Source organism: Drosophila eugracilis, unplaced genomic scaffold (assembly GCF_018153835.1).
Source record: "Drosophila eugracilis isolate 14026-0451.02 unplaced genomic scaffold, ASM1815383v1 contig_90, whole genome shotgun sequence".
NCBI classification, from domain to species: Eukaryota; Metazoa; Arthropoda; class Insecta; order Diptera; family Drosophilidae; genus Drosophila; species Drosophila eugracilis.
The window spans coordinates 7,921,140-7,944,680 of record NW_024573812.1 but is presented as its reverse complement, the minus strand read 5'-3'; the positions used below and the strand labels follow the sequence as shown (position 1 = coordinate 7,944,680).

The 23,541-nt window shown below is 44.7% G+C and overlaps 2 protein-coding genes across 6 annotated transcripts; one reads left to right on the top strand and one right to left on the bottom strand.

Moving 5' to 3' along the window:
- Positions 1 to 3,036: 3,036 nt before the first annotated feature.
- LOC108113112 (protein windpipe) lies at positions 3,037 to 17,156 on the top strand. Of its 4 annotated transcripts, none has more exons than XM_017223605.1 (3): positions 3,037 to 3,281; positions 6,862 to 6,910; positions 14,407 to 17,156. In XM_017223605.1, the coding sequence occupies exon 3, from the start codon at positions 14,479 to 14,481 to the stop codon at positions 16,507 to 16,509; it is 2,031 nt and encodes a 676-aa protein (XP_017079094.1). In that variant the 5' UTR covers positions 3,037 to 3,281; positions 6,862 to 6,910; positions 14,407 to 14,478; the 3' UTR covers positions 16,510 to 17,156. The 4 variants fall into 4 exon arrangements, with proteins under 4 accessions (XP_017079094.1, XP_017079097.1, XP_017079095.1 ...); XM_017223606.2 differs by lacking the exon at positions 3,037 to 3,281 and adding an exon at positions 3,670 to 3,926; XM_017223608.1 differs by lacking the exon at positions 6,862 to 6,910.
- A 1,046-nt stretch (positions 17,157 to 18,202) lies between these two features.
- Positions 18,203 to 21,781, bottom strand: LOC108113241. Of its 2 annotated transcripts, none has more exons than XM_017223786.1 (5): positions 21,758 to 21,781; positions 19,969 to 21,238; positions 19,693 to 19,909; positions 19,374 to 19,636; positions 18,203 to 19,315 (listed from the first exon to the last, which is right to left on the bottom strand). In XM_017223786.1, exons 2-5 carry the CDS (start codon positions 21,234 to 21,236, stop codon positions 18,319 to 18,321), a joined length of 2,745 nt encoding a protein of 914 aa, XP_017079275.1. In that variant the 5' UTR covers positions 21,237 to 21,238; positions 21,758 to 21,781; the 3' UTR covers positions 18,203 to 18,318. The 2 variants fall into 2 exon arrangements, with proteins under 2 accessions (XP_017079275.1, XP_017079274.1); XM_017223785.1 differs by lacking the exon at positions 21,758 to 21,781 and adding an exon at positions 21,447 to 21,738.
- Positions 21,782 to 23,541: the final 1,760 nt, after the last annotated feature.

The following is a 23,541-nucleotide window of genomic DNA, read 5'->3' as shown; positions in this document are numbered from 1 at the left end:
CTCACTATACTATATATATATATATATATATACTCGTACATAAGTGTGCTTTTAGACATTGTTTATCCAATTTGTTGAGGGCCAAAGAAGGCATCTGAAAATTACACCTAGGCTGAAAATAAATGTCCAGCGATCAATGAGCCGGAACGTGCGATTTCCATATACGATTTTGATTTGGATTCCGACTCGAAGTCGAATACTGCACCCCCGTTTAGATGCGGCGGAGTCGACTCCAAATGCAGATGCAGTTGGTTATGAAACACGGCTCGAGTGGGGGGGGGGATTGACGGTTAATTGTGAATTTCCGGTTCATTGCAGCTCATTTGCCTGCCCAGAGAAGCTAGAGCCACTCGATCGAGGCTCCATTGTGGGACACTTCGCCTAGTCAGTCACTCAGTCACTCAGTCAGTGAGTCAATGAAAACGAAACCCCGCCACGGAGTCCATATATCTCATTAATGTGGGTCAGGCGGGCAAATGGGTGGCATTAGTTTGCATTTGATGAGATTTCTCATCCAAGGAATATTAAATTTTCCACTTCTATAGGTTATATAACCTCTGCAGCCGTTCCATAATTAATCGTTAGTGCATACAGCCGTACAATGAAGATATCGTATCAATATTTACCCAAAAAATTAACTTTAATCGCATTGTCAGAGCTGTCGCTACGCAAAGCCAGGCCAATAACGAAATTAGTCAGGTGCTCTAATCAATTAAGTCAACTTCTACCGAGGAAAACACAGTGTTACCCATGTGGCACAAACTTGGAGCTTGAGATCTTGGAATTCGATTCAGCTGCAGGAATACTTTCACAGGAAAGCCAACGCCTTAACCTTGAGGTACTCTATTACTCCAACCAAACAAATAAACAATCTCCCCGTGCTTCTGGAAATTGCATAACTAACCGCCAGTTGCCAGCTGATTGGCCGGCTGGCGGAGGTGAGAAGTGATATATTTGTCAGGCGAGAGGGCTAATGTTATTAATAAATATCACGACTATCTAATCGAGAACAGAGTCAATTTTCGTCAAGTGTTTCCATCGTTCACACGGCAGCCAAATCAATGAACTGCATGACGCACTGGCCCTCGACCAAGTCAAGGGCTTTTCACTGGAATCGCCTGAATATGTAATATAATTAGTTGGCAAATAGACTGTTGGCCAAACAATAATTTGAGACAAACAGAGCGGTAGAACAAGGCGCCGCGAAACTCAAACCAATCTATTAGCTCAGCTTTCAGCTTTCTGATCAATCCACCGACTGTAAATATTATATGCAACTCTATAGCCGACGATCGCCCACGATTCCATAGTTTCGATATGTCCCACTCTCTGACGTCAGCCCTTGGTGGCGTTCACTTCTCCCAAAAATCGCCAAGGCTGGCTCGATTTGCAATTAAGATTTTGGCCATTGCCAAAACAGAAATTCATTCAGACTTCTCACACCTTTTATCAGTTTTTTTTGCCAGTTTGCCAGTTTCGGGGCGTTGGACACTTCCGATCGATTGACGTATACAAGAGCTGGAGAGGATCGGCGGCGTCGCTTCGGCAGGTGGGTCGTCGGGTGAGATAAACAATAAGCTGTCGGCAGGGAAATGTAGCCGCCTTTTTATCCGTTTTCCATAAACAGACGGATACTTTTTCGATCAGCTGGATACCTAGGAACTAAGGGTTATATAGACAAAGAGAAGCCACAAAATATGATTAATATTTATTCGAAATTTGATCCTAATTCGATCAGTTTCTTAGTGGAAACTCTTGAAGAGAGTTTAAACTAAATAATATTTACAATTATTGTAAAGAACCATCTACAGATAGGAACTTCAAGATATCTTAGAGTTTATAGGGTATCATGCGGTCTATAACGTAATGCGCGGTCAAGAGGTGAGCAAACCCCCAAATTTCAGCTGGCATTCAATTTTAAACTATTAAAGAAACGTTTCGGGTGTGCGAGTGCGAATATTTGGCTGGTGAGATAATGATGATGTTATGCCCCTTAACTCTGCTCCTCATAGGAAAATGAAAACCCATCCAATTACGACCAAACACCGTGTTCTTGGGCAGGAAAACCAAAGGGCTTTCGAAGCGAGAGGGTCTTGAGAGTTGAGAGGGGTGATATCACCCGAAAACCCATCGAGAACAAACACGGCAAAAATGTGAGAGCCAATGGCGATAAGATAAAATCAAACTCAAATATTTAACATCGGTATTAACACTCAGCTGCCTCGCATGTACGAATGTACATACCTGTGTACATAGCTTACACATGCATACTTATAGAAATTCGTAACTGCGATCGTGGGCAGCATGAAGTTCACTCGATTCATCCACAAATGAACATTAACTTTGACCCACAAACCCAATAAAACGTAAACAAACCCACCCACGCATTACCTAGGAGTTGGAGTGAAGTTTCCCTTGGAGCTAGCTCTAACCTGGAGCTACTCTTCATTCGCTGTTGCCAAAAAGAGACAAAAAGTGACAAAATTTATCGTATGGCGGAAAAAGAATATGCTAAATGATAAGATATGGCAGAGCTTTTGATATGAAAGAAACATCAGAATATATTCTGCGTATTTTTTACAACAGGAAGTGAAAATAAATGCGAGCCATGTAAAGCAAGCAAAATAAAGTGCGGCTATATTTTTAGACTAGATCGCAAGGTAAACTCAAATCAATTGATAACGTTTAAGTTCGCTGATAAGCTTTCGCACTCGCTCTCTTCGGATGTAGCTACGATTTTTGCAAGTCGGAAAGCTTTTCGATGGATTTCATAACCCAAACAAAGTTGTATGAGTTCTATAGCGCGTGTGCCGCTGATTATCCACGTGTTCTCCAGTAATATATATATGGATATAGATGTGGCTATAGTGTGTGCAACGGGTTTGGCACTCTCTCTCTCTCTTTTTCTTCCTCTCTCTCTGTTTTATTTTATGAAAATCCCCAGTAGCTTTCGCCATGTGCTTTGCTCTTCGGCGATTGAATCTCTCGCTCCGGTGAAGTTCAGCGGCTCTTTGGAAGCGAGGGTTCCTCAATAGCTATTCATTCGGTGTCCAGCTCTCCCCGCGTACGGTCGTGTGTGATCTCCGATCTTCGATCTCGGTCTGCGTTCCAACATACGGTACCCGATATTCGCAGGTATCGAGCTTTGTTTAGTTCGGGCAACTCCAAAGTCGAGACGTGTCGTCGGGTGCGTGTGCGCGAATCCAAAAGCGATCCGAATAGGCAGCGTTCCCAGTTCCACCTCGCCATCTCGCCATCTCGTCACCTCCTCACCCGTCTAGGTAATTAAAAATTATATAGTTTCCGTTGCCACACACACGCTGGGCAGTAGTGCAAGTGCCAAGCCAAACAAACAGCATGTAGAAACTAAAACATGCATTCAAATCGCTAAGTTCGGAAAATGGGCGAAAATCGAAATCAAACCGTCAGATACAAGACACTTGCATTGGGCGCTTTACGAGTCTAAATTGCTTGTGACGCGCTCCTGTTGTTTTTGCCCACATTGTCATCCCTCCGCTCAGCGTTCTTGGGTGCTCTCCCCCTTTTGAGTACCGAATTTTTGTATCTTTTCTCGTTTTATTGTTTTTTTTTTTTGGCGGCGGCTGCGACACATTCTGTGATAGCAGACTGAGAAATCTCGGCGGATGCGATCTTCGCCAGTCTCTGGCCGCCAGTTCGAACCGCAAGACGCTGCGATCGCATCGTGTGTTGAAGGACCCCGGGTTCTTTAGTGCCAAGAACAAAAGACAAATACAGTGCTAACAGCAAACAGCGAATAATACGTACTCACGCATATACTGCGAGCAAAATAAACTAAAACATACATATCTGATTAAACAAAAGTGCTCGGAATATAGAACCAAAGACCGCAAATACAAACACAAAAAAAAAAGAACAGTGAAAAGCTAAGAATTCTAGTGCGAACTGTGAGTTTGGCTTCGGTCTTGGGCTTTGATAACCCGCAATAAAAGCCTCACTGTCTGCCGGCCGTGATAAGCCAGATTAGCCTAAAACATAAAACTAACTAAAAAGTGTGAGATAGTAATTCCAATGGGATTAATCTCGACTTGAGTCAATAGGCAATGCAAAAGGCCAGGGTTCGGGGTTTTTGGAGATGAAACAAGTGACTCGACGAACCGCTTCACTTTTTATTGCTCTCATATGTGAGCTCGTCTTGCAGTTGCGGTTTCTGTGGCAAACTTGACCCTATTTCCCAACACATCCAAGTTATATAATTGCCAAAAATACAAAATGAAAAGTATGAAAGAGGGATGAGTAACGTGAACTACAATATAATAAAACGGTTACTCTTTTAACCCCCGGGTATGGGCACTTAAAGTTTGAGACTTGAGCCAAGCCGAAAGCGATTGCAAACTTATTATAAGAGACAGAAGTAGCACGCATTCATGTGAAATCTCCGTCTCCGGAGCCAGACACTCCGCTACCTACGCGACCTGGCTTCCAGCCACCCCAAGCCCCATCCCTCTCATTCCTAGCTCCGATCTGTCTGCCCATATATGACATACGAGTATATATACATATATATATATATATATATGATATGTACATGGGTAGACTTAAACGTAAACCCACCCGAGCACCTCTCGAACCGGCGAGCTTTCGGCGCCCTGCAATTCGGAATCGTTTACGTAAAACCATTCGAAACCGCACTCGTCAGTCGGTTGATTCATTCAGATACGGATAGGTTAGCGATCGGGGCTATATTCTTTATGATTTTTCACTTGCTCCCCCGTTTTTGTGGTTACCCATGGGTGGACTGCCACCCACTTCAAAGGCCGGGTGAATCACTGGGACACGAAATGTATAAAAAGAGAAAGATTAATAATAACACAAAGTGCTGTTTGTCAGGTCTAAAAGCATAGAGTCATGCAACGTCATCACCTAATGAGATTATCAATCAACTCGGAGATAGAGATAGAGATAGAGGCGGAGAGACATGTTCCCGGGTTGCAAAAACTGCGAAGGTGGAACGCCCGTCTCCGAGTGGAGCTATAAACTCCAGGTCTTGCGTAATATGTTACTCCTCCGACTTTTTCTCCATCTCCCAGAGCCAAGGTGCTAATTTCCAGCGCATAATTCACAGAGGTGTGCGACTGCGAACTAAAAACTGTTTTTCAGGCAATTTCCAGAAATCGACTTTATGGCCAATACTCCGGCCAGGCTGGTGGGTGCTAATATATATAGTATCTGTGTATCTGCGAGTGGCGCAGACACACTTATCTATAACCTGAGGCTCGGCAATTTATCGGAAACGTACACACACATCGTTTCCTGCAAAGTACTTAAACATATTTCACTAAAACATATCTTAAACGGAAACATTAAATTCCACTGTGTTGTATTTCAAGTTCAAGTCAAGGGAGATTTTTTGCTCAATTTAACGGCTGGCAATTGGAAATTGGCGCCTCGCGTCTGGGTTCTCGATTTTCGAGGTGTTATGTTCCGTCTCGATCCAAGGCAATCGGAGATGCAGTAACACTCTCACAGCCAGAGCATAGAAATGGAGTGCACTTCGTGGTCCCATTTTTGGTGGATGTGTCAACCTTGTCCCCATTAGATATAGTGGCTATATAGTGTTGTTGTTCCAAGGGGGATGAGCAAGTGAGTAACAAATGTGTTTCGATAAGGCGAAACAAGCTGTTATCGGGGCGCAATCAAAACAATATCATTGGGCAACTGCCTCAAGTGGGGGGGAAAATGGAGAATGGAAATGGAAATGTGTCTCCGACATTGGAGTGCATTCTAGAAAATGGAAGGAGAATTACACATAGTTTTGTCAAATCCCCAAGCTCAAGTGCACATGACTCCGTTCTGTGCTTTTTTTTGGGGTTCGGCCGTATCTATAATTAGCAAATGTTGCACGATAAGATAAAGTTGGCTCAGTCGCAGAGATAGTGGAAAAGCTTGCCGAAATGAAAGGAATTCCGGCCTGGGCATATGGAGAGTTCCGCCATGGAATGGGATGGATGCGTGACGCAGAATGGGCCAGCAGATTGTTTATCCGTTTGGTATTTTCAAAAAGTAAACATCTCGGGGAAATAGTTTTGTTCTGCGAACTATTCAAGTTCAACAGGCAGCCAGAGTTTGCTAAGATCTCGACATCTGTTTCTCAGATCTCTAGAGCTCTGGCAGGTGGCACATGATTCCAAAGATCAGAAGTTGACCGGTTCATCAATGGCTGCTAATTTACATGTGATGAGGCCCGACCTCGTCGATATGACGACCAGACTATTCCGATCCATTCACAAACAAAGCCCCGCCACACTTCTGTGGGAGTCCAGCGATTACGTGACAGTATTTTCGGTCACGTCCACTGCATAGCAATCAGGCAACAGGTTGATGGTAGATGGTTGATGGTTGATGGCTCTTGGGATCTAACAATGGATGAGCAACGCCCTGAGAATCGACGGGCTAGCACTCTGCTGATTCAGTCGTTAATTCTCAGAGCTAAGTTGTTGGTTTTCAAAGAGAAGATCTTCACCTTGGAGACTGAACTCGCATGACCTTCAGCCAATTTTATTAAAATTTGTTTTTTACGAAAAAGAGATTTTTTATATTCGGACGAAACTTTCACACTTCACTTTGCGATTAAGATTAGTTTAATACCTTTGGCAGCTGCAGCCACATCAACTCTAGGCGAATGACAGTACGACGAGTATCTATTGGTGAAGCAAAGTTCGTTAAAAATGAATTTAGACGGGCGGGCAATTAAGACTTTAATTGCACACAATTAAAATCAAAGCCAAGAAATAATTGCGCAGATAAATAGAAAACTCCCCGAATGCAAGTCACTCGAATCGCCGATACTAAAATGCCATTTCATCTTTCCGTCTCTTGCAGATCTGGCCAGCGAGGATCCGAGGATCGACGTCTGCATGTCTTATAGAAGGTACGAATTGAGTTGTGCCAACATCAAATTGGCATTCCCCAAAACTAAAAGTAAAGATCAAGGTGCGGGCGCGGGCAGGGGATATTTTGGAGCTCTTAACTGGGCTTGCGAGTCATTGTTGAGCTGAGAAAAAAAAGGCCCAAAACCAGTTCAGTTGCTTTTGGCCGCGTTTGTTGTTTTCCAGCCAATCTGTGGGTGCCGGCCGGCTTCACTTTGCTTTTGCTTTTACTGTGCTTTTGCCTTGCTCTGCTCTGCTCTGGCTTGCCAACTGGCCTAGCCGTTTTTGGCTCTAAAAATAAAACAAGTGGTCATAACTGTCAAATGCCGCTCTCCGCTTTATCGGCTCCTCCATCTTCTGGCCAGTGGCAATGGCCAAGATGCTGTGATGCTGCGATGCTGGGGCCACTTAAATGGCCGGCAAACGTGCGTGCTCTTAACGTGTCAACTGCCAAACGAAGCCACGAAAAACGGCTGTACGATCATGCGATCTTCGAATGCATCCACAGCTAACCGCAGGCTAATTTGTCTGGAGGAGTGTCCATATAGTGCACTGAGAAAATTCTTATAAAAGCCCCCCCTCTCCCCTCCTCATTTGAGGTCAGTTTAGCATAAAACTAATTCTATTTCATCTGATTTAGTTCCATTTTATCTATCAGCTCATGACAGCTGTTGAATCTTAACTATTTTTCACCCAAAACTTATTCAAATTTAATCAAAAAGAAATGTTAATTAGCTGCTCAAAATAGAATTCAAAGAGAGTTTATATTATTTATGAAAATTAACGGGCTTACATATCTTTAGACAAGTCAAATATATTTGATTTCATAAGTTCCCAAATTTTCTTTGCGTGCCCAATCCGATGGTATGAACTGATGGGCTCTTTTCCTTCGACAGTCGCCTTCTGTGCAGCAACAACAGCATTAAGCACCAGCAGCAGCCAATGGGAATGTGAATGGGTTACTGGCTATAATTACACTGCACTACATGATCAGCGACTGCCGGGAAGGTCAGCACTTGCTCTTGAAATTAACCCTCGGGCAAAACTCGATACTGCAAGTGATATCTGGTTTATAGGGAAACCAACAAAACAGCAGGGGAAGTCCGAGTCCATGTCGATTCCTCAGAAATGATATACCAATTGATGACGAAGTTTCTCAATTGGCCTTTCCATTTTCGGGTTTCGGTTATTGGGCATATACCTATATTTTTGGCACAAGTTTTGGCCGAATTTCGTGACGTCATCTGTCGTTAATAATTTGAGCAAATTTCATAAGCATTGTTATGACATCAGCCAACTAGCTGAATGGTATTGAGTCAGTTTTTCTGTCCACCAACACCTTTCGATGAACTGGCATTTAGCTGTTCTGGGAATTCCATTCGCACAGATTGACAAATAATGACAAACAGCAATTAAATGTAGTTTATTACGAGCCTCAATTACTCCCCAGCTTAGGATTCCTTTGACTCTGATCATGATCAGCGGGCAAGACTGCTACTAAGCTGCGTTCACAATTGAATTTGTTTGCTGTGGCTGAACTTGAACTCGAGATGAGCAGTGTAAATAAGGCAGAGAACGGGAGATCGGGGGATATAAGGGGATATGGCAGAGTCGGAGGAATGTTTTTCGCAGGTGCAGATTGGCAAATAATTTCTCGCAAGAGCCAGGCGTCGTCTTGGCATTTATATGGCATGCTGTAAAAATGCCTTTCGGCCAGACACAAAATTGTTTTAAGCTAAAGACCGATTTCGGCCAATAGCGAATAGTTCAATCGAGTGGGATCTGCCGATTGATATTTTATGGCACAACTCGGAGATTTATTGCCAGTGTAACGGCGAATAAATTTCAGACTCACCTCGGGCAGTGAGTAACTTTGCGAATTACGCTTTAGTTCCAGTTTAATCGGAAGCATTCGATGTGCTAATGGGATGCAATTCACTCGGGGGAAGGTCGTCGCACGAACTCATTCCGATTCCGATACCTACTTCTATTCCAATTCCGATTCTGAATTGGAATATAAAAAACGCAGCCCACACAATCGCGTTAAATTGGTCGAATTGGCTAGACAGCCAAGTACGACTTTTTGCCAATTGCATCATCCGAAGCCGAAAACTGGAAGCGAAACTCATGAACCTCATGACCAGTTCATGTTCTCCGTCTGAACGATCTGCAGGGTCTCGCCTGTTCGTTTCTTTCCAATTAACGAGAGTGTGGATATTATTTAACTCGACTATTAGTATGCACAAACACAGAAACATATGTATTCGCATAGATAGTATATATATCTATGTATATCTATATCCCTCGTAACATTGTAGCTCGAATTGGCTAATTATGGCTACGTGGCGAGATTTCCAGCTGAGCTGATTTGATCTCGGCGATCTAAGCCGTGTGGAACTTGTTATTGATAAACTCTAGACAATTCTAAGGCATTGATCGTTGTCGGCCAGTTGGGAGCTCCGACTAAATTAACGTGTTTCTAATTGAATGTCAGAGGAAAGTTCAATGAAAAGTCAGCTGTGTGTTGCCTTTTCGCCAAGTGGAGAACTTTCCACCTTTGCCAATTACCGATTAATCACTAACTAAGACTGTAATCGAAACATTAGTTAATAATAGCCTCATCACAGCAAAGTCAATATTAGGTTATTCTTTAATTGTTGGTACTAAAAATAATAGCTGGGATGTTATATACTTCATCTCTTTATTATATATTTTTAATTAATAGAATACGTTTATTATTATACTTTTAATGATCTGAGATCGTTTGCTCTGAGTAAGAGAATTTCCTCGGGCTTTTCCCATTCCGATCTCATCTTCTGACCATCTTCAGCATCGCACCTCTGGCCACCTCTGACAGAAACACTCATTCGAAATGGCGTTTGGCACTAATCAAAATCAACACTCGTTGACATCCGAGTCCATCATCCACAGTATCTACGTGCCTCACCGCTGGCTTTGTGTCAATGGCAAAGATTTAAGTTAGTGGGCTGGGCGTGGGTGTGAAATGTTTGCATAGATTGCAAGAGGAAGCCCGAAAAGAAGAAACGAAAAACAAATGAAAATGTATTTTTAAGGCTGCCTGCCTTTCTCTTTCTACCGACGATCTCTGTTTATTTTGAGAATCGAATTCCCAGCCACAGTTTCCCATTCCCAACTGAGAGGGAGAGTAAAATGGTATTTGAATGTCAAGAAGCTGAGCGCCAGCCCTGTTTTTCCGCCAGCAAACATTTTCTGGCCGTCTGCCCGAAAAACCGAAAAAATCAGCCGATCGTTGATAGCCACTGATTTCGTAGGTCAAGTTCAAATTGTGCGTTGTATGGCGAGAGATAATCTCTGGTCAAACAGAATCTCTGGCCACCCGTCGTATACGCAATGTTGCGGTGGAGGGTCTGGTCTGTTTACTGACCATTATCTGGTACATTGACTTTGCCTTTCTGCTTTCTGCCAACACGTTTTGCATAATTCACATAATTTCAGCTTACGCTCTGCACTTTTTCCCAGTCTCCTCGGACTTTATGCGGTATTTTGGCCACCGCCGCTCGCTACTCGTATTTTCATATTTCGGTTATGCATGGCCCGGTGATTGGTTTTCTCTCGTTTCGTGGAAATCAATTAAACACTGCACGGCCAGCAAACTTAAGTTTTTTAAAACCCGGCAAAAGCAAAAGCCAAAAGCCAAAAGAGAACGGGAACGCTTCAATATGGGAAAGAGTTTTTCAGTTTTTCAGGTTACGCCTGAATTTAGGCTCATTTGCACTTGATTGAACAGTTGAATTGCAAAATGCTTAAATGGCACTTTATTGATAATGTTGACGGCGTACTCCGTCCCCAATGTGGGTCATTATACATGGAAGTGCATATATACATCTCTCTGTCTTTTCATATATATATATCAGACGATCTGTCAGCCATAAGTCGGAGTGGTTCACAAAATTAGAATATGCTAATTTGTCTATCCATTGCCGCCACTCGTCTTGAATGGGTATTGCGAATATTGTGAATGGCTGACTGGCTGACTGGCTGACTGACTGGCTGTATGGCCAAATCCAACCGATTGACTCACAATCCGTAGTTAGACGTCATCTCTTTGGCTTTGGCGGTACTTTTTGCCTCTTTTTGCCGCGTTTGGCTCAGCGTTTTGAGGCCTTAATGCGGTCAACACATTAACGTTTGCGGCAGCTTCAGCTTCAGTCTTAGCTTGGCTTTTTTCTTTCTTCGGCAGGTAAAATACCCAAATCACCTGATGTTTTAATTGCCCTGGCGTCATCAGTTTTGCTTCCCCTTTCCCTCTTCGCCGCAGAGAAAATGCCAAAGAAATGTTGCGAATTCGATAGAAAAGTATATGTCAGTGCCAGCGGAATGAAGAAAATAAAGATGGAATCTTAAACGGGTGGCCCAGAAGATACTTGGGCTACTGGCATGGACTGGCATATATATTTATTCACTCGTATATGGCCAAACAAAAGCCCAACTAAACACTTTTCATTTTATCATTGTTGCTGCGGGCACAGGCTAATTGAAATGTATAAAAAAGATTTGCACAAATCTAAAAATACGCATATATAACAATTTATTTTGCCAGCGATCGCAGCATGACGTGATTTTATTTTTTGTGCCTTTCCATATACGCTTTTTGTTCGAGTGTTGAAAGAACGAGTTGTGGGGAAGCGAAGAGTCGGAGGACTGCCTTTCCAGTTGAACTCGAAGACAGAAACCCAAGATTGTTCTCCGGTTTTTTGGTTACTGATTCAGTGTATGTTTCTGTCAAGGTTGAACATTTGTCATCGTTTAAGATTTTCGCCGTTGTCTGGCGCTGATTTCTCTCAATTTGCAAACGGTTTATTCTAAGTTGGTCTCGTTTTCGCCATTAAGTGGCATTTGGTGGATCTATACTCGCACGCCCCCGTGCCCATAAGCCCAGCTCCCCTCTAATTTCTGCTTCCTGTCGCCGCTGAACATCAAAGTGCATGCTCTGTGTGTGTGTGTGTGTGTGTGTGAGTGTTTGGGGAAAAGGGGTTAGTTAGTTAGTCTCGTCCGAAAGTAATTAACTATGCCTCGTGATCGAATTATGATATCAGAGAGCGGAGAGCACAGATCTCGGATCGCTGATGGTGCAGAAGATTTTAGCAAAAGGCAATTAACCGCATTGATTGCATTTGGCTGCAACAGGTGGCAGCTGCAAATTACGAATTCAGCAATTGACAGATTTTGATAAATGCCTGCCTCCCCCTGCGAGTGGCCCACCTGGTGAAAGTTCCGTTTGTGCATCCAAGTCTCGGCAATTTGTCAACACCAAAGCCAAAAGAAGCCATTGGCGCGAGTGGTGCCCGTTTAGCCAAAAGAAGTGACACAATTGCTGGCGAACAGCTTTTCATGTGTCTCCTCTGTTTTCGGACGAATGGCCGCATAATGACACTGACCTTGGTTTCCCCCTTGAGATCTCCGGCGAGATTCCGTGCAGATTTATTTTTGCATGCTCGTGTGACGCCTCATTTCCAGTTGGTATTTTCTGCCTCTGTCGCTGCTCCGAGGGGCGGGGATCCCTCAATTATTTGCCCAGCAGCTGCCTGTTTTGTGACCATTTCCAATTTTTAGCCTCGTCGCATCGAAGGGCGATGGGCCAACCCGCTGGAAAGCTGGAAAAAGGGGCAAAAAAAAGAAGGGAAACCCCCGCTGCGAGACACGTGTAGGGGGGCAACCCTTATGGCGGTTGTGGATTTAAGTCTGCTAGTTGCATGTAAATGCTGTCCAACTGTTGAATAATTCAAGTCCGCGTTACAAATTGCAAATTGAGCTGGCTCTGCGACTGCAACTCGGAGCCACTCAGACAGCTCGGCATCTTTTCTAGATCTCGTCTGTTGATGATCTGTTGATTAGGATTGGGCTTCGCCATTGTGCCACACGGAGGGAAAAACGCGACAGTCAGTTGGAAAACCTTAAACGACTCAAATGGAATTTCCAACGTGCTTACATTTCAGATATTTATATAGCACAGAAGATATTTATAGATATAACTTGTGATTTCCATATTTCTTATATCTCATTATTGGGAAAAGTACTTTTCCCCCAAATAAACTTTCTTTTGTTTACCTTTCCCGAAGAGCTCTTGCTTGCTGGCTGTTTAAATGTTTTGGCGATGAAAATTCAAAAATATATACGGCTAAGTTCAAGTTATTTTTAGACACCCACGAAATATAATGCCTAAAATAACCGACTAAGTTAAGAATGAATGCTTGGTACTTAAATCAACAAGAAAACATTCTTCTCAGTGCCTGAAAGTTTCAGCTTTTGCGGTCAGAGGCTCAGGGCTTATCAGTGCGGGGCTGTTCTGAGAGGGGGCTGGGGCGGTCGATCTAAACGAGCGCCAGTTGCACTTAAATTGCATCCACGAGACAGCCGTCAATCAGTTTGCGTGGCTCGTGGAAAGCGAGCAATAAACAGAAGATGGGGATTAAAAGCGGGCCGCTGACAATCTGCTCTGATTAAGCGAGTGCAACTGCCCAAGGCCTTGGCCCGCTCATCTCCTCCTCATCTGCCCCCTACCGATTGGGACTGGTGCTCCTCCAATTGAGTCACTCTTCTTCGGTGGTTCATTTATTTTCGGGGACTAGCTAGTGGGTCAGGTGCTTTGGGCGTAGTGCCTTCTGCTGATGTCACGGAGCTGTTTGGCGGAAAACAAGCGAGTGAAATATTAATTACCCTTCGCGGAGATAGCGTCAAATACTCGGGTTTGAACAGCGGCGATAAGCGATTCTGGCACTGATAAGGGTCCGTCGATAGGGTTTGGGAGAAGGAATGGAAAGCCGTGGAAAGAAGGATGGCTGCAGAAGGCAGAATATGGCCATGACGCAACCAGTGACGAAGACAGGTTGCCAGGCAAAGATAGCTGCCGAAGCTTTGTTAGTTTCCGTTCAAAGGTAGTGCCAGTAGGATCGAAGTTTAAAGTCGTCTCATAGTTAATTTTTTAGGATTTTACATTGAATTTTGAGTGTTTCTTTATAAATATCTTGGTTGGAATATCTTTTATAGCGGGTAAATAAACTCTATATATCAAATTTTTTATGGCAGTTGAAAAAAACTGTCATGACTTTTCGAGAAATGTGATTCATACTTTTCCATTCTTATTTTATCTATTAAAGAAATACGAAATAAGTAAAACTCAGGGAAATTTTTATATTTTCGAGTAAAAGGTATTCAATTTTACTAAATATTAGCAAACTTTGCCCACCCATTAATTAAAAAGACTTCATTATTAGCAGTTACTAATAGATAGAGGGGAAACTTTGAAGTTTTAGCAGGCAAACATTTATGCAACACGAATGTTCAACGATGTTCCCACCTTTGATACTGATGATATTCCCCACAAATTCTTATCAATTCTTCGAAAGTAATTTGTGCTAAGTAGCTCATATCAAGCTAGTAGATCTCTTAGTAGTTTAAATTAAAATAATGATTACCTTTTGCAGAGGTTTACTAACACACTTTTCGTTCCTTCCAGTTAAGACACCAAGAGAGAGGAAGTAAGAAGGATCCACTGCCAGCGCACCGCTTACAAGTCACCATCACAGCCATGGAACGTGTCCACCTGACCGCCTGGTTGGCCCTGTTCCTCTTAGTGGTAGCCACCGCCACGCCCACACCCGTTTCCTCACCCGCCGACTGCCCGGCTAAGTGCATCTGCAGCTTAACCCAGCACTCGCACAAGCAGCTGTACCACCTGAAGTGCAACAGCACCGTGGGTCTGAGGCAGGCCGAGAAGTCCTTCCAGTCGACAGTTCCGGTGCACTCCATCGATCTGTCCCACCTGAACCTCACCCGCTTCAGCCATGTACTGGACAAACTGCCGGAGCTCACCTCCGCCGACCTCTCGCACAACCAGCTGATGGATCTGGGTCACCTGGGCAAGGGCCTGAAGCGGCTGAACCTGAAGCACAACCGCCTCACCTCGGACAAGTTGAGGAAGCTGCCGCAGCATCTGCAGGTGCTCAACCTGCAGCACAACAACATAACCCACCTGCCCCTGGAGCTGACCCACATGTACCAGTTGCGCCAGTTGGAACTCAGCCACAACGCCATCAACTGCTCCTGCCAAACGCTGGAGGTGCGCAACTGGCTGGTGGAGCGCATGGTCTATATGGAGCATCCGGTGATCTGCTCCTATCCCCTGGAGTACAGGGGTCGCTCTTGGCTGCAGTTGAAGCAGGACGAGGTCTGTAAGAAGGAGAAAATCCAAAGATTCGACTCCGAGGCCGACGAAAACGAGTTGATGATGGGCGACCAGCCGGCAGTTGCTTCCGGAGAACGCGAGGATGAAGACGAACTGGTCAAGGACTTCCTCCCACTCGTTGGAAACGCCGCCGCCACAAACAAGAAAGTTCGTTCGCCACAGGAACCCCTGCCTGGTGACCAGGTCGAGGGATCCGGAGACCTCAGCGAAACCAACATGGAGTTGCAAATGCCAAAGGAGTACGGAGCTGATCCAGAAGCTGCAGAGTCCCAAGTGGCGCCAGCTGTGGCCTCCACTTCTGCCCCGAAGATAGAGGAACATATCGTGACGGACGAGGACGAAGATGATGAGGGTTCTGGCAGCGGAGGTGGTCTGTTAATCATTCCCGATCCATCTAAAGTGAAGATTGCAAAGGAAGAAGAACTGGAGGATAAGCAGGATGACAAGGACGCTGCTCCTCTGGAGGATCCAGACACCGTTTTTGGACCCTCGATCGGAATCTACAAGCCGCCTGGCAGCCAGGAGGAATCGAAGCCTGTAGAGGAAGAAGTGATCGTTCCCGTGGTGCTGACGAAATTAAACGAAGGCGTGAAGTCGGAGGTAGTGACTGATGGGCCATTGGACAGCAGCAAGGAGTCCGAGGACATCCTGACCGCCAAGATAGGCAAGCCAAAGGACGACAGCAGTGCCATCTACTATCTGCTCGCCGTGATTGGATTGATCGTTGTGGGCCTGGTGCTCTTCGTGGCCATCAAGCGTTGCAAATACGACAGAAATGCAGCCCGAGATGCGGAAGCCCAAAGGCAGACGGAGCTACTCGACATGGACAAGAAGCAGCTGGGCAAGCCGCTGCACAAGAATGGCCATGGTAATGGCCAGGAGCACTCTCCTCTGATCGGTGAGAAGACCAAGCTGGATGAGGCACAGATTGTTAAGAAGCCCTACGAGAACGGAGAGACCAAGGACGGAGCTGGCCAGCAGCCCCTGCTCAATGGCAATGGCTCTGCCAATGGAGGTGCCAAGGATGCCCCCGAAAGCGAGGAACCCGCCGCCCATGAATACTACCCCATCAGCCCGCGCTACCCCACTCCCCAGTCCCCGAGGGCCTCGAAGTACGCCCAACAACAGCAGCTCGCCGAGCAGAACAACAACGAACCGGATGGCGCCTACCTGCCCTCGTCTCCCAAGTCCGGAAGATACTCCCCTGTCTACTCGCCGGAGACGGGACGCGTCAAGATCAAGCTGACGGAGACCCCGAAGCCCAAGACTCCGATGTTGGTGACGCGCAGCAAGTCCAATGCCGGGGACATCATCACCACGCCCGTCAGACCCATCGAACCCACCCACCAGGTGGCACCCATCAACGGCCACTGATTTACGCTATCCATCAATTCTCGACACAGCCCGACTTTCCCGACTTCGCCCCCGAGAGTGTTACCCACTTCATTCGGATCGGATTTACACAAGAACTTTAACTTGTTTTCTAAAGACTAGAAATTGAATTCGATTGGATTGTAACCCAGGGAACAGGGGTGTAATCCCTCCTCAGCTTCATCACCAGCAACATAAAGCAGCCCAACAGCAACACCTGCAACAAGCAACATGCAACATGCAACATCTAGAATAAACCAGAAAGAAGCCAAGGCGACGACAACAGAAAACTATTCGAGTTAAGCACCCGACTCCCCTCTTAAGTGTGACCAACAAGTAGTGTTTTAGCCATAAGTAAATTAATTACTCCTAAGCGTAAATCTAGTTTAATACCAAAGTTAAAAAATATATGCGTATAAAATGAATAACGAAAACCATGTTAATGAACCGGGGAATAAACGGCAGCCGATAACTCCTTTTTAATGATACGATAAATGCTTTCAGCCTGCATCTGCATGTGAACTTCACACCATACTTACTGTATATGTACTTTCGTAACCTACCTATATACTGTAATCTACTTAAGTTTCCTTCTCTTGTCAAACTATATTGTGTGAATTCATTAAATGCGAGAGAATTATCAAATTAAATCATGATTTGTTTTGCTTTTTTATGATTAAATTGCACAGAATCGCTTTTTTCGTAGTAATTTTTAGGGGAATGGAATCCAAAAGTCAAGATTTTGACTGGCCTAGTAGAAATATTTAATGTTCGATCAAGAAATTAAGCAAGCAGCATACTTTCGATATGTTAGAAATCTCTGGAACCTTAAGTTTAACTTTTTTCAGATGATACTAGCACTGTACGACAATATATAGAACTTTCTTAAAACTGCAACTATTGGATATAAGTTAGGGCTAACATATATAAAATATTATCTCTTTAACAGAAGGAGACAATAATGTAAGTCTACAAGGGATTATAAAATACTCCTTAGGCTTTTTATCATTTTCAAAATGTAATAAAGTACTTTATTAAGTTGGAAGTCAACGAACACAACATTCCCCTTAAGCCAATGATAAATGCTTACAAAATTAAAGAATAACTTAATATCGAGTTTATGTGCTAAGACTTAAAAGTGTCATGTTAATAGGCTTATTTCATATCCGCTCGTTTCTAAGGATAAAAGGAGTCAGGGCCAAGAAATCTCCCCATAAGCAGTAATGTGAATGAATGAATGAATACCCACTTAAAACATTAAATTTTGAAAGAAAATGAAGATTTTGTATAGAGCAGCGTCTCCTCATCATCAATGTTTTGCGGCAAACGCTCAATTATTTCTTTTTCCCTTCTATTGGAGTCATTGTTGCCAGGCTGTTTTTCTTAATTTTCTCCACCATCCAACGTTTATCCCTAAACCCATCCTTATTGACTCAAGGGGAGGTGTTGAAGGCGCCCCCAAGCCATGAGATTGGCAGTAGATCCTAAAACACCGCCAGCCAAAACATAGATGGCGCTATTGAACAGCTAATATCAAATTTGTAGTGCTAAATATGAAAGCAAACTTTAGCTCAGACTTATCCAGGTTTCGAACCATTTCAAAGTTTTACCTTTACAAGTTTCAAAATGCAAGGAAAGCTTTCACTCAATTTCCTCTGATTCCACTCAAAACTTTCAGATTAATTTCCACGAGAAGTGAACTCTCAATAATGTCGTTTTATTTGAAGGTGCGTTTAAATAGTCTTATGGATATGCTAACAGGTTGGGAATGGCTAACAATATATGGCATATGGTTGGGGGTGGTGGGTGGTCCTAAAATAAAGTCTCTCGCATGGGTTTGTGGACCAGGACGTTGAGCTCGGAGTCGCTGGAAGAGCTCTCGCCGGCATTGGCTGCGGAGAAGCTGCCACTAACCCGCCGACTGGCCGAGTTCTTCCGCTTCTTGCGCTTTCCCCGCTCCGAGTCCTTCTCGGCATCCGAGCGAGAGACGCTTGATCGATTGTCGTCCGGTAGGGATTTCAGTTCCGGCTCATCCAGTTCCTGGAAATCACTGGCAATGGTGGAAGAGGAGGGCTGCTTCTTGGCCGCACTGAAGTAGTCCTCGATGGCGGGATCCAGTTCCAGGACAGGACTCGGCTGCAGAGTGTAGACCTGAGCACTGACCTTCATGCTGGGAGGGGGTAGGATCGGTGGCTTCGGCTTTCGTTTCGCAAAAGGACTTCCGTGCTTACTGGCCACATCGTCGTACTCCGGATCAGTGAGGAACTCCACGCTGTCCGCCATCATGTTCACCCTTTTAAACGGAGGAATCTCTGCGATCTTGGGCTTTCGCTTGGTGTAAGGACTGTTCTCGTAGCTCTGGAAGTTTCCGATCTGTTCGGCACTCTGCAGATTCTGGGTTTTCAAGTGGGCAGCCGGGAACCGGGAGTCCTCGATGCTGAAACGCCGGCTTCCCGACTGATTGTACTCCATGTAACCAGTTCGCCTGTAGGGTCCATATTGGGCGGTTCTTTCCTTGTCCCTGTTCGAGAGCATCTCCACGCTGCGGAATCTCTGGCGGGAGTCCAGCTGCAGTCCATCCTCCGCCTCCGACTGGGAACCATCTCCATCAGCTTGGGTCTGTGAGCGTCTCAGCTTTCGGGAGTTGCGAGCTCTTTCGGGACCCGAGAGATCCATCATTGACTTCACAGGCCTCACCAACTTGGGCATTCGCAGGGCATCCTCGTAGGAGGGCAGCAGACTGATCTCCTGGGCATGCTGCAGACTGGGAGTGGCATCCTCTAGCAGAATGCGGTCGTTGAGATCACGTCTAAGGGGAAAACACATTAGTGGAAGAAAAAATTCAACAGCAGGAAGATCCCCCTTACATGCGTCTTAGTTCATCATCATTCTCCTCGAACTCCCTGTCACTCTGCCGGATTTTCTGCTTTCTGAGATACCTTTGAAGGCAGGAATAGCCCAGAACCAAGGCACCCAGTACAAGGAGGGTGATCATGATAATGGACCAGGCCTTCTCCCCATTGCTACTGCTCCTGGCATTCTGGATCCACACATCCGCACAGGCGAACTCCCAAAGTTTTCCATAGAAAATAGCAGGGGCCGCGCAGCGTAGGTGATTTTTATCTTTTATCTACAAGAACGAAATGAAAGTGAAGTCTAATCTATCTTTTTGGGATCACAACAAACCTTAGCTGGTTTAGATGTTAGGAAGTCGTAGAACTCCACGAAGAGCGGGCTGTGGCACTCGCAGATCCAGGGATTGTCACCCAGCCAAAGCTGATCCAGGAACTTGTTGCTGCCGAAATAACTGGGCGGAATGGGATTGGTCAGGCGGTTGCCATTCAGATGCAGATCCGCCAGCTCGGGGAACTCTCTGAAGGTACTGTTGCGGACAGTAGATAACCTGAAATGAATAACCCAATTAGTCACTATAACATACATACTTGCAGACATAAGGTCCACCTGCAGTTGGCCAGATTGAGTTGCTGCAGCGTTTCCGACCTCATAAAGGTGGGTATATCGCTGATAAGATTGTTGGATAAGTCCAACTTCTGAATGGCCGAGAGACTCGACAATGCCGTGCTTTCAATCGAGGTGATCTCACACCAGCTCATGTTTATGGTGCGCACGGAGTTGGACACTATCTTGGTCAGCTTCTGCAGCACATTGCGGCTGAGGTTGAGCTCCACGAGCACATCGTTGTTGCGGATGAAGTTCCTGTCCAGACGAGCTATTTCGTTGAAGGCCAAGTTCAGCACCTTCAAGCGCTTCAGGCTGGCGAAGGCATCTTGGCCAAGCAGCCGCAGTACGTTCTCGGAGAGATCCAGTATCTCCAGCATGGTGTTGTTGGCGAAGGTGCTGGCGTCAACTACTCTCAGAAGATTTCCCCGCAGTCGCACCTCCGTCAGTTGGGGCAAACCACTCAGTTCTATAGAGTCCAAGTTGCAGTAGGAGACGTCCAACTTCCGCAGCATATAGGTCAGAATGGGATCCTCTGCCAGGCTGTCGAACTGGATTTGCGTGTTCCGGGATAGGTTCAGGGCCTCAAGATTCTGCAGGGCATCCAAGAAGAATCCAGACAAATCCTTAATGCTGCAGTTACTCAGGTCGAGGGCTCTCAGCGTTCTCGAGGGTAGAGCCGCCATTTGTTCCAGTTTATTGTTGGCCAGGTTAAGGCGTTCCAGACTTGGCAGCTGATTGATCAACTGGTCTCCGCCAATGGAGGAAATTCCACAGGAAACGAGCTCCAACTCTGTCAGGGATGAACTGGTCAGCAGCTCGAAGCTCTCCCCGCTCCCGAAAATGCCCAAATGGTTGCCATCAAGTCTCAACCTCTTCAGACTCGGAGCATACTTGAAGGCTTCATTGGGACTGAGGGCTTCCCATGAAGGTATGGAGTTATTGGCCAGCAGAAGGGTTCTCAGGGAAGTGAATCCAATCAGGGTCTTGCTACCAATGGCTGCGATATAGTTGTTAGAGAGATCTAGGTAGATCAGGGAGTCTATGTCCGCATATTGGGTGGGAAACTCTTCAAATTTATTTCCCGACAGATCCAAATGTTCGACGGGAATGCCTTCGAAGTCCGGATACGTTTGGAGACTCCTCCTCGAGCAATCGGCATACAGACTGTCCACCACCCAAGTGCAACGACATGGCCAAGGGCAATTGACAGCCGCGGTGGAGGAGATGATCACGAAGAGCGGGAGAACCAGGTCCCAGCCGATCCTCATGTCTGCAATTTAGATGGATGGGCCTGATTAGGTTTCGAGATCCACTGCTATAATCTCCTTTATTGCGCATGCATTTCCATAAGGGAACCCTTATCAGCGAGCGAGTTTTGTTTTCCACTTTCTGTCTCTCTGGTTTTTGCTTAAACGCAATTTGAAATTGCGACGGTTTCAAGGCGTCAGTGACGTCACAGTTAGATCGGACTTATTCACCTGTTTGGCTATTGCTCGAATTTCCCCTTCGAACTGCACTCCACTTATCTTATCTCTCTCACGGAACTGGAGCACCCAAACAGAAAGCCAGGCGAGGAAGGGGTATAACGCACTGAATTGAGGAATTGAGGGTTCGAAAACTTAATAACCGATTTTAGAATTTAACTGCCACTTCGATGCAGCCACGCCCTCAGCATTTTTCACTTGAGGGTTAAGTTTTTAAGGAATTCCGATCGATTTCGTGGGGCTTTCCAAGAGGGTCTTCGCGCAACTGCTGGTCTAATACTGTCCGACTGAGGAAAATTACTCACCTGCTGGCCGCGGGCAGCGTTCGGCATCGGCTTCCACGGCGACTGATAAGATAAGCCGCTGATAAGCCAGCCGTTTGCTTGGGGCAACGGCAAGTGTGGCAAAGTGCGCGATTAGTGTTTTTCCGGGCCAACTGTGTTGGTTACGGAACTCAGAAAATACCAAACAACCTTAGCGGGTTTTCGAACCGGAAAGGTCTCATCAACTTTTAACCGATCTTAACCGGCTTAATGACCCCCAAAGAAGAAATGATAAACTGAATTATTCCTCTAAATAAAACAGTTTCATTACCACAATATTGGCTTAGAGGCTTAAGAAAAACTTCTCACTCAAGTGACTTTAATTTTAGATAATATTTTAAATAGGTATGGAAGGAAATCCTCCACGGGCTCCTTTTAAACCTAATTAAAACCCTTAAATTGAAAACTTTTACATTCGCCCAAAAATGTTTAAGCATTTTATACAATATAAATGATTATAATACGACTCCAAGTTATAAACTAGGCATGTAGACGAATAATGGAATATTTTTACAAAAAATTATTAAGAAGGGAAATTTTATGCCATTTTGGTTCCCCCTCAAAGAGATTAAGTTGAATAAAATTAAATATTACCCTAAAAGAAAATCGCATTCTAAAATCAAATATTTTAGATAATTGTTTATTTACTATTTTTTTAACTTAAATTAAATTTTAATTCCGTTGCTTTTTTGCTTTTAGAAAAAGAATAAAGATTAGGAGTTTGTGTAAAAATAAATATGTTTCATTTTTATAGAAAAATTATCATTAATTTTATATTTTCGTAAGCGCACAGTAAATGCGAGGTTAAGATATCCGTGACTGTTATAACTAATTTTAGAATGAATTTTAAAAGACTTCGTTGCCTATGCATCTAATGAATCTTCTTGCTTAATCCTAACTTTCTATCTGTTATAGTTCTTAAGATCTCTGCGTTCATACAGACAGGCGAACGGACAGAAAGGCAGACTTGTACACATCGACTCGGCTATTGATTCTGATCAAGATTATATATGTACATTATATAGGAAGGGATAGGCTTCCTTCTACCTGGAAAGTAGGAATATCATTTATTTATTATTTAACAACATTTGTTTAAAATGCTTAAAAAATACATTAGCTTTTTAAGAGACATCGTTTTTGTTGCTTTTATTTTGCACTTTGAAGTGATTTTATAAAATGTACTAAGCACTCCTGCAGCATGTGTCAATAAATCAAGCGTGAGTATTTGGGAAGGCAACAAATGGAGTCGTTTAAGACTGAATAAACTTGTCACCCGCTGAAATGCAACTGCTCGAATGGAGGATTCTCCGGGACAAGAGCCAGACTACTCCTGCTTCCGTCCTTTGAAGGCGCTGATAGGGCATTAAAATTACCCATTCCCGGCCAGGGATTCGGCCGGAGTGCAGCAGCAGCAGCAGCAGCAGCAACGCCCAGCAGACACCCGTAACCGGATTTATTGTAATGAAGCGTGAGGAAAACAGAAACGACGCCTCAGACGACAGCGCCGCAGCGATAAAAGATGCACTGCAAAATGAAAAGTAAGAAAGTACGAACCCCAACCCGAAACCGAACCCATTCCCACGGAGCGAATAAAAAACCGGAGTCCCAGGACTGACGTGTTGACAGCAACATATTTGTGGCTTGATTACGAGATGAGGAGCGGTAAGGCAGCAGGAAACATTCGAATCTTAAAAAGAAATGGGGGAGTGGGGAAAATGTTTAATAAGACTAACGAATTTTATATACTCTTCAAAAGGAAGTTGAAG

Excerpts from the sequence above, each read along its gene's own strand:
- LOC108113112 (XM_017223608.1), top strand. The coding sequence starts at position 14,479 with ATGGAACGTGTCCACCTGACCGCCTGGTTGGCCCTGTTCCTCTTAGTG.
- LOC108113241 (XM_017223786.1), bottom strand. The coding sequence starts at position 21,236 with ATGAGGATCGGCTGGGACCTGGTTCTCCCGCTCTTCGTGATCATCTCC. Across the intron at positions 19,637-19,692 it reads TAACATCTAAACCAGCTAAG|ATAAAAGATAAAAATCACCT; the intron begins GTTTGTTGTGAT and ends TCGTTCTTGTAG. Across the intron at positions 19,316-19,373 it reads GATGATGAACTAAGACGCAT|ACGTGATCTCAACGACCGCA; the intron begins GTAAGGGGGATC and ends TTTTCCCCTTAG.